The sequence below is a fragment of the Bos grunniens genome, chromosome X, assembly GCF_055505025.1.
Source record: "Bos grunniens cultivar Pamir isolate PY7600 chromosome X, Bosgru_T2T1.0, whole genome shotgun sequence".
Taxonomy (NCBI): domain Eukaryota; kingdom Metazoa; phylum Chordata; class Mammalia; order Artiodactyla; family Bovidae; genus Bos; species Bos grunniens.
The window spans coordinates 79,490,945-79,504,862 of record NC_141194.1 but is presented as its reverse complement, the minus strand read 5'-3'; the positions used below and the strand labels follow the sequence as shown (position 1 = coordinate 79,504,862).

At 38.2% G+C, this 13,918-nt stretch overlaps 1 protein-coding gene across 1 annotated transcript in view; it reads left to right on the top strand.

The window, feature by feature from the left end:
• Positions 1-11,725, top strand: part of LUZP4 (leucine zipper protein 4) — a 40,054-nt gene extending 28,329 nt beyond the window's left edge. Inside the window, 4 exon segments of the mRNA XM_086387141.1 lie at positions 1,734-1,815; positions 4,660-4,712; positions 10,362-10,482; positions 11,633-11,725. Coding sequence (XP_086243267.1) covers positions 1,734-1,815; positions 4,660-4,712; positions 10,362-10,482; positions 11,633-11,725 — 349 coding nt within the window.
• The last annotated feature ends 2,193 nt before the right edge of the window (positions 11,726-13,918 follow it).

Sequence of the window (13,918 nt, the reverse complement as noted above, 5' to 3'; positions counted from 1 at the left end):
CAGGTCAGGAAGCAACAGTTAGAACTGGACATGGAACAACAGCCTGGTTCCAAATAGGAAAAGGACTAAATCAAGGCTGTATATTGTCACCCTGTTCATTTAACTTCTATGCAGAGTACATCATGAGAAATGCTGGACTGGAAGAAACATAAGCTGGAATCAAGATTGCTGGGAGAAATATCAATAACATCAGATATGCAGATGACACCACCCTTATGGCAGAAAGTGAAGAGGAACTAAAAAGCCTCTTGATGAAGGTAAAAGAGGAGAGTGAAAAAGTTGGCTTAAAGCTCAACATTCAGAAAACGAAGATCATGGCATCCAGTCCCATCACTTCACGGGAAATAGATGGGGAAACAGTGGAAACAGTGTCAGACTTTATTTTTTGGGCTCCAAAATCACTGCAGATGGTGACTGCAGCCATGAAATTAAAAGACGCTTACTCCTTGGAAGGAAAGTTATGACCAACCTAGATAGCATATTGAAAAGCAGAGACATTACTTTGCCAACAAAGGTCCGTCTAGTCAAGGCTATGGTTTTTCCAGTGGTCATGTATGGATGTGAGAGTTGGACTGTGAAGAAAGCTGAGTGCCAAAGAATTGATGCTTTTGAACTGTGGTGTTGGAGAAGACTCTTGAGAGTCCCTTGGACTGCAAGGAGATCCAACCAGTCCATTCTGAAGGAGATCAGCCCTGGGATTTCTTTGGAAGGAATGATGCTAAAGCTGAAACTCCAGTACTTTGGCCACCTCATGCGAAGAGTTGACTCATTGGAAAAGACTCTGATGCTGGGAGGGATTGGGGGCAGGAGGAGAAGGGGACGACAGAGGATGAGATGGCTGGATGACATCACTGACTCGATGGACGTGAGTCTCAGTGAACTCCGGGAGTTGGTGATGGACAGGGAGGCCTGGCATGCTGCGATTCATGGAGTCGCAAAGAGTCAGACACGACTGAGCGACTGATCTGATCTGAAGTAATTAATCACAAGCTGAAAATCACTTATCAAAACACTATACTGGATTTTAATTGCGTCTAATGCAGCCATGATATTAAAAGACACTTACTCCTTAGAAGGAAAGTTATGCCCAACCTAGATAGCATATTCAAAAGCAGAGACATTACTTTGCCAACAAAGGTCCGTCTGGTCACGGCTATGGTTTTTCCATTGGTCATGTATGGATGTGAGAATTGGACTGTGAAGACAGCTGAGCGCTGAAGAATTGATGGCTTTTGAACTGTGGTGTTGGAGAAGACTCTTGAGAGTCCCTTGGACTGCAAGGAGATCCAACCACTCCATTCTAAGTGAGATCAGTCCTGGGTGTTCTTTGGAAGGACTGGTGCTAAAGCTGAACCTCCAATACTTTGGCCACCTCATGCAAAGAGTTGACTCATTGGAAAAGACTCTGATGCTGGGAGGGAATGGGGGCAGGAGGAGAAGGGGACGCCAGAGGATGAGATGGCTGGATGGCATCACCGACTCGATGGACATGAGTTTGAGTGAACTCCGAAAGTTGGTGATGGACAGGGAGGCCTGGCGTGCTCCAATTCATGGGGTCGCAAAGAGTAGGACACGACTGAGCAACTGAACTGAACTTGAATGACCAGTCTTAAGTCAAATGTTTAAATGTGTACAATAAAATAATACTGCTTGAAGATATACATTCACAATAATAATTTCTTTCAAAATAACTGATTGCTTTTTAAAGTATTACCATTTATGATTCATATTAGGACTTTTGCAATGAAAAGAAGGAGTGAATACTTATGGAAGCATATGCAGCAAAGAAGTGATTCAAGGAACATGAATCGAAGTGTAAGTATCAGCACTTTCAAATTTATGACAAAGAAACTGGTTTTACAGATTTTCACTTGAATAGGCTTTCTTTCTGCAGCCTTTGTTGGCATATACTTATACTGATTATTACTTTAGTACATTTTAAAACTTGCTTATGATACTGACCTTGTAGGTTGTCATTATGATTAACTGAAACATATGCAAAATATTTTAGACTAAAAACTAGATTGTAGTAAGCATTCTATACATTGGAGTTCTTATTATTTTATCATCAGTATGATAATATATAAAATTATCCATTAAAATCACTAAATGTCCATTATGGCAATATTAATATAAGAACCTTAAAAGTTCTTGCATTCTAATTAATTTTATGTGATTCAGAATATGTATATATATAAAATATTTATACACATATGTATGTACACACACATATACATATATGTATACACATTCATTATTGAAGGGATTTTCAATGTGAAGTGAGAAATCCCCTTTAGAATATGGGGTAAATATGAATTTTCTTTAAATAGGAACAAAACCTCACAGTGGTCCCCAATGTTTTTGGAATCAGGGACCAGTTTCATGGAAGACAATTTTTCCACAGACTTGGGGGGTCAGGGATGGTTTGGGGATGATTCAAGTGCATTACATTCATTGTGTACTTTATTTCTATTATTACATCAGCTCCACCTCACATCATCAGGCACTGGATCCCAGAGGTTGGGGACCCTTGCAATCTAACAGGCTTCCAGATACAGTTAAAACCTAACAAGTGTTTCTATTTTCCATTCATTTCTTGAATCTGGCCTCAGTTCCTACCATTTTATTAAATTTTACTCTCAGAAATTTATTACTTCTTTGTTGTCAAATTCAATGGCTTTTTCTTAGTCCCCTCTTCCTCTACTTCTTTGCTGTATTTAATTTAATCATTTGGCAGTCACTGGGCTCTATTTGCTAGAAATGTGCTATGTACTTGAGAAAGAATCTTTAAGAAAGTAAAAAAGAAAGGAAGGAAAGGAGAGAGTGAAGGGTGGGGGCAGGGAGAGAGACAGAGAGAAGCACAGCATAAACTTTTAGAGGTATGCCCAAGGTACTATGGCAGCATAGTCGAAAGAATCTCGAACCATCTAGGGAGGTCAGGGAGCATACTAGAGTAGATAGTGTTTGAGTTGAGTCCCAGAGGCTGAGTATGAGTAAGCAAAGCAGAAAAGGTGGAAAAAGGTACTCCTGTCAGAGGAATTATCAAGTGTAAAAGTATAGGAGTGAAAGAAAACATGGCATATTTGGTAAACTGCAATTCACTTGGTTTGGCCAGAGTGCAGTGATTTTTAAACCAAGATTTTGTTGAAACTAGGGATTCTTTCACTTTAAAAATTAGTTTGAAAGCCGTTGAGCTCAAGTATAAAGTGTGTAGGCAGAACTGTTGAGGGGTGAGAGTGGAGAGGTAGAGTCAGGAACCAGATCATGGAACATGAGCCATGCTAGAGTAGAGATTCTATATAGAGGGCAATGCAGAACTATTGAAAGACTTTAAGGAAGGAAATGGCATTGACCAACTTATTTTAGGAATGATCACATTAAGCTAATATCCCTTTCTTCCAATAGTTTCTGTTAATTCCTACTCTTTTTTTCCCTATATTTCCATGGCTTCTATTCTCACTTCTCTAACTTCGGCTTCACTACCACCTAGGTAAGCACTTTGATAATCTGTTGCGATTGCTACTGGCTTCCATATAAATTATACCTCCATTCTAGTGGCATTCTTATCTTTCCTAAGCTTTTGGCAGGGACCTTGTTAACTAGTCTTGCCCATAGAGTATAAGATGAGGGCATGTAAGGGTTTATTTAACTCACAGAGTCACTGCCATTAGACACACAAGCATCTTGAATTCAAGGTTGCTTTCAGTAGCATGTTACTTGTAAATATTAACATATGCTTCCAACCTAAACATGAACTTTCTAACAAAAAATATTTGCTCTGAAAACATTAACTTTTAAGAGTATCTCTATGTGTTATTCTGCTTTTATAATCTACTGGCTCTACAGATTTCTTGGCTACTATATTACTTGTAAGTCTCTTAATACCAAATCCACCTACAAACTGTAACTGTGATAGGACTTCACACAAAAAAATGCTGGACCACCAACCACCAGCTACATATAACTGGATGCACTGAAACCAGTTTAGTTATGTAGTGATGGGGCCAATTAACATTTGAATCGAATGTTTTGATCATTCTTTGGTTTGCTTAATTGACCAGGTGTGGATTTAATCTATGTTGTCACAGTAATTACAGGAATAAGGGGATTAAGTTGAGTATTGAACAAAAAAAATCCTAACTTTTACTTGAAACGTCTGATTGGAGTAGAAGTGAGACTTTCTAAAATTAAGTTATTAAGGTAATACCGCTCGCTATCTCACTTAGCTATCTTGAATACAGTCAAGTCCACAGGTCTATTTTATAAAGATTATGAGGATACCTTTGTGGATTTTATCTACCATCACTGCCTTTCCCCTTGATCCAGACAAGTATCAGGCCATATTTAGATCTTAAGAGTTTTCTTCTGGGTCACTACTAGCTATAAGGCCTTGAGGAAGTAATTTAATTTTTCTGAATCCCCGTTTCCTTATTTTTTATGTAAAGAGGTTGGACTGCTTAATCTTTAAGGGTACAGTCTTTAACATTCTTGCATTCATGAATGGGGGGTGGGGTGGAATCTGAAATTGAATGTTATACTGAGGATCAGGCAAAGAGAATATTGTTACTGAAATGTCAGTCAATTTAAAGTATAGAAAATAAGCACCTGTATTGAGTAAGGAAGGCTTTTGTATGACTGGTTTTAACCTTTCCCATTTAGATATCACCAGAAAATGATAACCTGTCCTATGAAAAGTTTCAAAGATGTGAAAGGTAATTGCAGACAGACATCTCTACTACTAACTTTAATTAGTTTTAGGAGAAAAAATGAAACAAAAATGGGTGTAACTTCTAGTAGGAGCCTCTAGAATCTGATTCTGAACAATCCATAACAATTTTTATAAACAATCCTACTGTAGAATCAGAAAATTCTGGCTCCATTTTGTGTTTGTATTTGAGATTCCCATGTGTCATTTTCCTATGGTAAGTATACATGTCTTGATGTTGTATCCTTTCTACTTAAAGCATGCAAGAATTGTCACCTGGAAGAATCCAGTACTATTCCTCATGTTCAATCTTAAGATTAAAATCCTTCTGCTCTTTAATAATAATATATATTAAGTAAATTTCAGTATTCCAAATGACCTGTTTTAATCATGAAAGACTTTGCCCAATGATGATTATCAGAAGCATTTGTGTATCCTTTCAGAACTAGAGCATGAAAGGTAAGAATGCTTTTACATTCCCTTTAAAATGGGTCTTACAAAAGAGTTTCCTCAGGACTGTGAATATGAGTTTTTCAACCCTACCAAAGGCATTGGTGGTAGGGTTGAAAGAGCTGCAGATATAGAAGCAGATTAATAATAATAGCTAACATTTCCTGAGTACCTGTCATGTGCTAGGCACTGTTGAACATTCTACATTTGTAATTTAATTTAATCCCCGGCAATCCTGTGAAGTAGCTATGAACATCTCCATATTACAGATGAATAAAATAAGCTCAACAGAGTATATTAACTTTCTTGAAGTCATACAACTAACAATATAATTCAAAATTTCAATATATGTTCAAATTTGGCTTGTGTGGCTACAAAACCAGTGGGCTTTCTATTCTACCATATTGCCTCTCTATAGGTACAAGTAAAGATAAGGTTAAATTCTTTAAAATTCTAGAATATTAGTTTCTTACTGCTGCTTAAATAAATTACTACAAACAGCAGATTAAAATAGTAGCCACTTATCTCACAGTTCTGTAGTTCAGATATCCAGCTGTGTTTGGCTTGTTTTCCACCTAGGGTCTTAGGGAGGGGAAAACAAGGTTCTGGCTCTGGGTTGCTCTTTTATCTCCAGGCTCTGGGGAAGAATCTGCTTCCAAGCTTATTCTAGTTGTTGGGGGAAATTTAGTTTCTTGAGGTTGTGGGAATGACATTTCTGTTTTCTTGCTACTATTAGCCAGTAGCCTTTTTGTTTCTAGTGTGTGTGCTAAGTCCTTTCAGTCGTGTCAGACTCTTTGAGACCCTATGGACTGTAAGCCATCAGGCTCTTGTGTCTGTGGGATTCTCCAGGCAAGAATGCTGGAGTGGATTGCCATACCCTCTTCCAGGGGATCTTCCAAATCCAGGGATCGAACCTGAGTCTCTTATGTCTCTTACATTGGCAACTGGGTTCTTTACCACTAGCGCCACCTGGAAAGCAAGATAGCCTGAATTCCTTTTCATGTGGGGCACCCTCCGTCTTTAAACCATCAACAGCATGTCATGTTCAGTTCATTCCTTGAATTATTCTGACTTCCTCTTTTACCTCTTCTTTTGTTTCTGTTAGGTGATTAAATTAGGCCAACCCAGATAATTTAGTATAATCCACCTAAAGTCAATTTATTAGTACCTTCCCTGGTGGCTCAGATGGTAAAGCATCTGCCTAAAATTCAGGAGACCCAGGTTCTATCCATGGGTTGGGAAGATCCTCTGGAGAAGGAAATGGCAACCCACTTCAGTACTGTTGCCTGGTAAATCCTATGGACAGAGGAGCATGGTAGGTTACAGCCCATGGGATTGCAAAGAGTAAGACATGACTGAGCAACCTCACTTTCACAAATTTTAAGATTTCTTTTGTCAGATAAGGTAATATATTCATGGATGTTATATCATATTCACAGTCCTGAGAAAACTCTTTAAGGGCCATTTGTAGAATTCTCCCTACCACATCTCATTCCAATCCCAAAGAAAGGGAATGCCAAAGAATGCTCAAACTACCACACAATTGCACTCATCTCACACGCTAGTAAAGTAATGCTCAAAATTCTCCAAGCCAGGCTTCAGCAATACATGAATCGTGAACTTCCAGATGTTCAGGCTGGTTTTATAAAAGGCAGAGGAACCAGAGATCGAATTGCCAACATCCGCTGGATCATCGAAAAAGCAAGAGAGTTCCAGAAAAACATCTTTATTGACTATGCCAAAGCCTTTGACTGTGTGGGTCACAATAAACTGTGGAAAATTCTGAGAGATGGGAATACCAGACCACCTGACCTGCCTCTTGAGAAACCTATATGCAGGTCAGGAAGCAACAGTTAGAACTGGACATGGAACAACAGCCTGTTTCCAAATAGGAAAAGGAGTACGTCAAGGCTGTATATTGTCACCCTGCTTATTTAACTTCTATGCAGAGTACATCATGAGAAATGCTGGGCTGGAAGAAGCACAAGCTGGAATCAAGATTGCCGGGAGAAATATCAATAACCTCAGATATGCAGATGATACCACCCTTATGGCAGAAAGTGAAGAGGAACTAAAAAGCCTCTTGATGAAAGTGAAAGAGGAGAATGAAGCTTAAGGCTTAAAGCTCAACATTCAGAAAACGATCATGGCATCTGGTCCCATCACTTCATGGGAAATAGATGGGGAAACAGTGGAAACAGTGTCAGACTTTATTTTCTGGGCTCCAAAATCACTGCAGATGGTGACTGCAGCCATGAAATTAAAAGACACTTACTCCTTGGAAGGAAAGTTATAACCAACCTAGATAGCATATTCAAAAGCAGAGACATTACTTTGCCAACAAAGGTCCATCTAGTCAAGGCTATGGTGTTTCCAGTAGTCATGTATAGATGTGAGAGTTGGACTGTGAAGAAAACTGAGTGCCGAAGAATTGATGGCTTTTGAACTGTGGTGTTGGAGAAGACTCTTGGGAGTCCCTTGGACTGCAAGGAGATCCAACCAATCCATTCTAAAGGAGATCAGTCCTGGGTGTTCATTGGAAGGAATGATGCTAAAGCTGAAACTCCAGTACTTTGGCCACCTCATGCGTGGAGTTGACTCATTGGAAAAGACTCTGATGCTGGGATAGATTGAGGGCAGGAGGAAAAGGGGATGACAGAGAATGAGATGACTGGATGGCATCACCGACTTGATGGATATGAGTTTGAGTGAACTCCGGGAGTTGATGATGGACAGGGAGGCCTGGCATGCTGCAATTCATGGGGTCGCAAAGACTCGGACATGACTGAGCGACTGAACTGAACTGAACTACCACATCCAGAATGTTACACTTACCTGCTTTTAAAGTTAAGAATGCAGGGCTTCCCTGTGACTCAGTGGTTAAGAATCCACCTGCCAATGCAGGAGATATGGGTTCGATTCCTGATCTGGCAAGATACCACATGCCATGGAGGAACTAGGCCTGTGCCCTAGACCCTGGGACCTGAACCTACTTAACCCACATCATCAAGAGCCTGTACTCCATAACAAGAGAAGCCACTGAGATGAGAAACTTGCTCACTGCAACTAGAGATTAGGCCTAGTTTGCTGTAACTAGAGAAAGCCTCTGTGTAGTAACCAAGACCCAGCACAGCCAAAAATAAATAAATAAATAAAAATTCAAACATAAAAATGCAATATATTTTGTTTAATAAGCCAAAAAAACCTTTATACATTCTATGATATATTATCCAAAAAATACAATGATAGATAAATTATGGCTAAAAGTTAATTAAGAAAACAACAGTTTTTTGATTACTCAGAGCACTCTCTTCTTTCCAAGTCAAACATTGTTTTTGGTCCAGTTGGGTCCTAGTAGGAGCAGTATTTATAACTAGAAAAAAAAAGCAACAATGAAAAAATACTTGACTTATTTAAAGTTATAAATTATAGCTACTTAGCTGACACTATCAAGATAACCATATAGCATTTGGGCTTTTGTTCTCTACCTCTGAGAGAATATGACTACATGCTATGGTTTGAATGTCTGTGTCACTTCAAAATTCACATGTGATGGTGTTAGAAGGTAGGGCCTTTGGGAGGTGACTAAGTCATAAGAGTGGAGCCAATGGGACAAATGCTTTTATAAAAGAGACCCCAGAAAGCTCCCTTGCCCACTCCACCCTGTGAGGACACAGCTAGAAGTTGACAGTCTGCAATCTGGAAGAGGGCATGCATCAGAATATGACCATGCTGGCACCTTGATCTTAGATTTTCGAGCATCCAGAACTGTGAGGAACAAATTTCTGTTGTTTATAACCTGGCCAGTCTGTGAATTTTGGGACATCAGCCCAAACAGACTAAGACATTAAATGTGGCAAACATTTTCCCTTGAACTATTTAGCCATCTGTTTAAAAAATTTCTGTATTGTTTATTTACATGAACAGCTGTTATAATAATACACAGCAAAAACCAGGCCCAGCAGCAACCATTTAGGAGAGGATACCCCTGCTACATGGTAGAATGAAACTTTTCGATAGCCAAGCTGCTTTTTGTACTAAATCTCATGTATCTATATGCTCCAGCTCTTTTTTTGGTAACAACTCTATTGAGATCTAATTTTCATACTATAAAGTTCACTTATCTAAATGTGGCTTTTAGTATATTGTTTGTGTGTGCTCAGTGGCTCAGTTGTTTTCCAGTCTTTGCAACATTATGGACTATAGCTTTCCAGACTTCTCTGTCCATGGCATTTTCCAGGCAAGAATACTGGAATGGGTTGCCATTTCCTTCTCCAGGGGATATTCCCAACCTAGGGAATGAACCCACATCTCCTTTATTTCCTGTTTTGGCAGGTGTAGTCTTCACCTCGCAGCCACCTGGGAAGCCCTTTTAGTATATTAACAGAGTTGTATCACCGTCATTATAATCTAATTTTAGAACATTTTCATTAACCCCAAAAGAAACACTTTGTAGCCATTTATAGTTTCTTCCCCTCTACTCCCTTCCCTTGCCCAACCCCAGCCCCGAGGCCAAGCTAACTACTGATCCATTTTCTCTCTATACAGAGACACTGGCTACTTTTGTTCCAAATGCGTATCAGTTCAGTTCAGTTCACTTCAGTCGCTCAGTCTGTCCGACTCTTTGTGACCCCATGAATCACAGCATGCCAGGTCTCCCTGTCCATCACCAACTCCCGGAGTCTACTCAAAGTCACGTCCATCGAGGCAGTGATGTCATCCAGCCATCTCATCCTCTGTCGTCCCCTTCTCCTCCTGCCCCCAATCCCTCCCAGCATCAGAGTCCTTTCCAATGAGTCAACTCTTCACATGAGGTGGCCAAAGTATTGGAGTTTCAGCTTCAGCATCAGTCCTTCCAGTGAACACCCAGGACTGGTCTCCTTATAGGCATGACCATACTTTAATAATAGTAAAACTTCTTTGGCATTTAAACAGCAGAAAAACTCATCTAGTGGTTTTGAAGTGACAATATGAAAAAGGCTAGATTAATGCCTACATATGATCCTCTTAAACGCCATACTCCCAGATTCAGTACTTGTAATCTTAATACTACTAAAAAGAACCTTGAAGATTCTTGAATATACCTGCTTAATTTTATAACTGGTGAAAATGAGACCTAGAAAAGTTAAATTGAATGGCTCAACTTACTCATCTAATTAATGGCTGTCAAATATATTTTAATTGAAACATTATGCTTAATTGACAGACTCAAGAAGCCTGAGATTAAAACTTTACCCCTAAAGACTACATATGCTCCAACCAAGCATTCTCAGCACTAGCCCAAAGGAATACACCTGGAATACAACTTCCTAGCAATTGGTAATCAGGTAAATATAATAAATTTGTATGATAACGCTTTTCATGAAATGGTAAGAAAAAATTCATGTCTATTTTAGGTATTTACAAGGGTATCTTTTATGAATAGAAAAACAATGTAGTTAACCAGAGCCTATTTGGAGCCCCTAATACACAAGAAATTTCTTTCCTATATTTTGCCTTTGTGAAAGACACAGAGGTCTATGAAATAAGCCAATCTCAATTACTTATTTTTAAAATGAACTTCAAGTTAAACATGGATTTAGTTCAGTGTACTATATGTTTACATCTCTGGTGGCCTTCAGGCTCAACCTGGTTCTCACTTGCAAAGAAGGCAACCATGTTTATGAGACTATGTACTAAAGCAAAATAATGTACTAATGTATTTTTAATGATTTTCACACTGGGGATTGAAATCAAAAGTGTTATTTGCTAACCTTCAGTTAGCAACAGGTTTAACTAACAAGAGCACCCTATTCCACACACAATCAGATTTTTTTCTGCATAGAAATATATGGCCTAAAAGTGGAAAATAGGCAGTATAGAGTAATGAATATATCCCACTTGGGCCTCAGAGCAGTATCAATCGTATTTCTGATTTAGGTTTTGGGGTGGTGTTGAAAAGGATATTTCTTGAAGATTGAGAAAGAAACTTGGGTTCAGGGGCAGTCTATATAAGGATGAAACTAGAAATTAAGTCTTGGGAGATCTCTGAGATATCTGATTATAGACTAATAACACCCACTGGAAATCACTAGGGCATAGGGGTATCTTTACAAGGCAGATTACCAAATTCCTGGGCATAGTTAAGGCATTTAATCTCCACTTCATTAAAAGTAAACCTGATCCTCATTCCACTATGGGCACTTACTCTGTGGGTTAACAGTATGATTTCTTCCCTATGTCTTCAATTAAAGCTTTCTGATGCCACTATTTAGCCTGTAAGAACCAAGAGGTGGCCTCAATGTTATACCATAGATCAAACTACTTCCTGCTTCTGGGATTGCAGAGAAGAGCTCTATGCAGTTTCTTCAGTTCACTATTCTTCCTGTTACTCACAGGCTTCTCCAACCATCCCTGTCTACTTTTAGTAACCAAGTTTCATGAGTGTTTTGTAAGATTGTTAACCTCCTGAGGTCATAGCTTTTCTCTCCTTCACAGACTAAGCTTTCACTCAATGAGAGATTTTCTAAGCTGATGAAGAAAAACCCAGGATCATTCAGTTTTGAAGACCAAAATGATTTTTCCTATTGAAAGTTTGCTGTTTACAGCATTGTTTCATTGTTGTGAATTTTATGCAAGATCACATATATTTTCTTTCAATATTTAACTTTTTATTGCTTTTCTTAATGTTTTTCCTTAGGTGTAAGCTTTGATGTGTTATAACTATTTAAACTGTTTTACTGTTAAAACTGTTTACTATGTACACCCATGGCGGATCCATGTCAATGTATGGCAAAACCAATACAATATTGTAAAGTAATTAGTCTCCAATTAAAATAAACAAATGTATATTTAAAAAATGGAAAAAAAAACTGTTTACTAAAGAAAAAAAATATTTAACTTTGTTTACATAAAAGAACAGAAAAGTGAGCAATAATGATGGTGATTTAGAATGAGAAATTCTAGGAAAATAGCTATGTTTTCAGAATTACATATTTTTTGACATTAGAGAATTTCTTTCTTTGGTTTGATTTGTTCTTTGAGCTCTAGAACACATAGATGAATCCTAAGTAGACTATATTGACAATAGAGTAAGGTAATTGATATCTTCTGTAACTAAATACTCTGTGCCTCAAAGTCAGTAGACTGAATTCTATTCTTTAATTATTAGAATGCTAAATTTGTATCTGAGTTTTTACATTTTTTTCTTAGGAATTCATGTTTTTACTTTTGACATGAATTTATAAGAATGTTAAACTCCTGCAGCTCAATTCCAGAAAAATAAACAACTCAATCAAAAAATGGGCCAAAGAACTAAATAGACATTTCTCCAAAGAAGACATACAGATGGCTAACAAACACATGAAAAGATGCTCAACATCACTCACTATCAGAGAAATGCAAGTCAAAACCACAATGAGGTACCATTTCATGCCAGTCAGAATGGCTGCTATCCAAAAGTCTACAAGCAATAAATGCTGGAGAGGGTGTGGAGAAAAGGGAACCCTCTTACACTGTTGGTGGGAATGCAAACTAGTACAGCCACTATGGAGAACAGTGTGGAGATTCCTTAAAAAACTGGAAATAGAACTGCCTTTATGACCCAGCAATCCCACTGCTGGGCATACACACCAAGGAAACCAGAATTGAAAGAGACATGTGTACCCCAATGTTCATCACAGCACTGTTTGTAATAGCCAGGACATGGAAGCAACCTAGATGTCCATCAGCAGATGAATGGATAAGAAAGCTGTGGTATATATACACAATGGAGTATTACTCAGCCATTAAAAAGAATACATTTGAATCAGTTCTAATGAGGTGGATGAAACTGGAGCCTATTATACAGAGTGAAGTAAGCCAGAAAGAAAAACATGAATACAGTATACTAACGCATATATATGGAATTTAGAAAGATGGTAACGATAACCCTGTATGTGAAAGAGCAAAAGAGACACAGATGTATAGAACAGTCTTTTGGACTCTGTGGGAGAGGGAGGGGGGGATGATTTGGGAGAATGGCATTGAAACATGTATAATATCATATAAGAAAGGAATCGCCAGTCCAGGTTCGATGCAGGATATAGGAAGCTTGGGGCTGGTGCACTGGGATGACCCAGAGGGATGGTATGGGGAGGGAGTTGGGGAGGGGGGTTCAGGATTGGGAACACGTGTACACCCATGGCGGATTCATGTTAATGTATGGCAAAACCAATACAATATTGTAAAGCAAAAAATAATAATAAATAAATAAATAAATAAATAAATAATTAAAAAATAGGAATTAAAAATAAAATAAAATTACAAGTCTTGGAGCTTGTCCCATATCACTATATATAGAAAAACAAAAAGAATGTTAAACTCTTCTACTGTCATTGTTTTGTGAATACATTAAGTTAATAAAGTTTAAAAAGAAATGTGACTTTTTTTCCTTGTCCATTGATACCTGGGGTCCAAAGTAATAATGATCTTGATACAGATTATCAAAGTGTTAATTTGAACTTCATCTATTCAAAGTGTAAGTGAATCTCAGCCTTCCAGCTAAGCCTGTTGTTAAAGTACACTGAAAAATCCATTTGCAATTATTTGGTAAGCACCATGCTGGTGGTTTTTAGCTTAATTTCATAATGTCTGTCCTTCTATTTAACAGTTGTTTGTGCAGAGAAAAGTGGAATACAGTATGGAAATATAGAAGTTGAGTTCTAATTCGGCTCATTTAAAGCATCGCCTTCTAAACCAAATTAACAGATGGTAAAGAGTCTTTTACTAATGGTGTTATGCTGA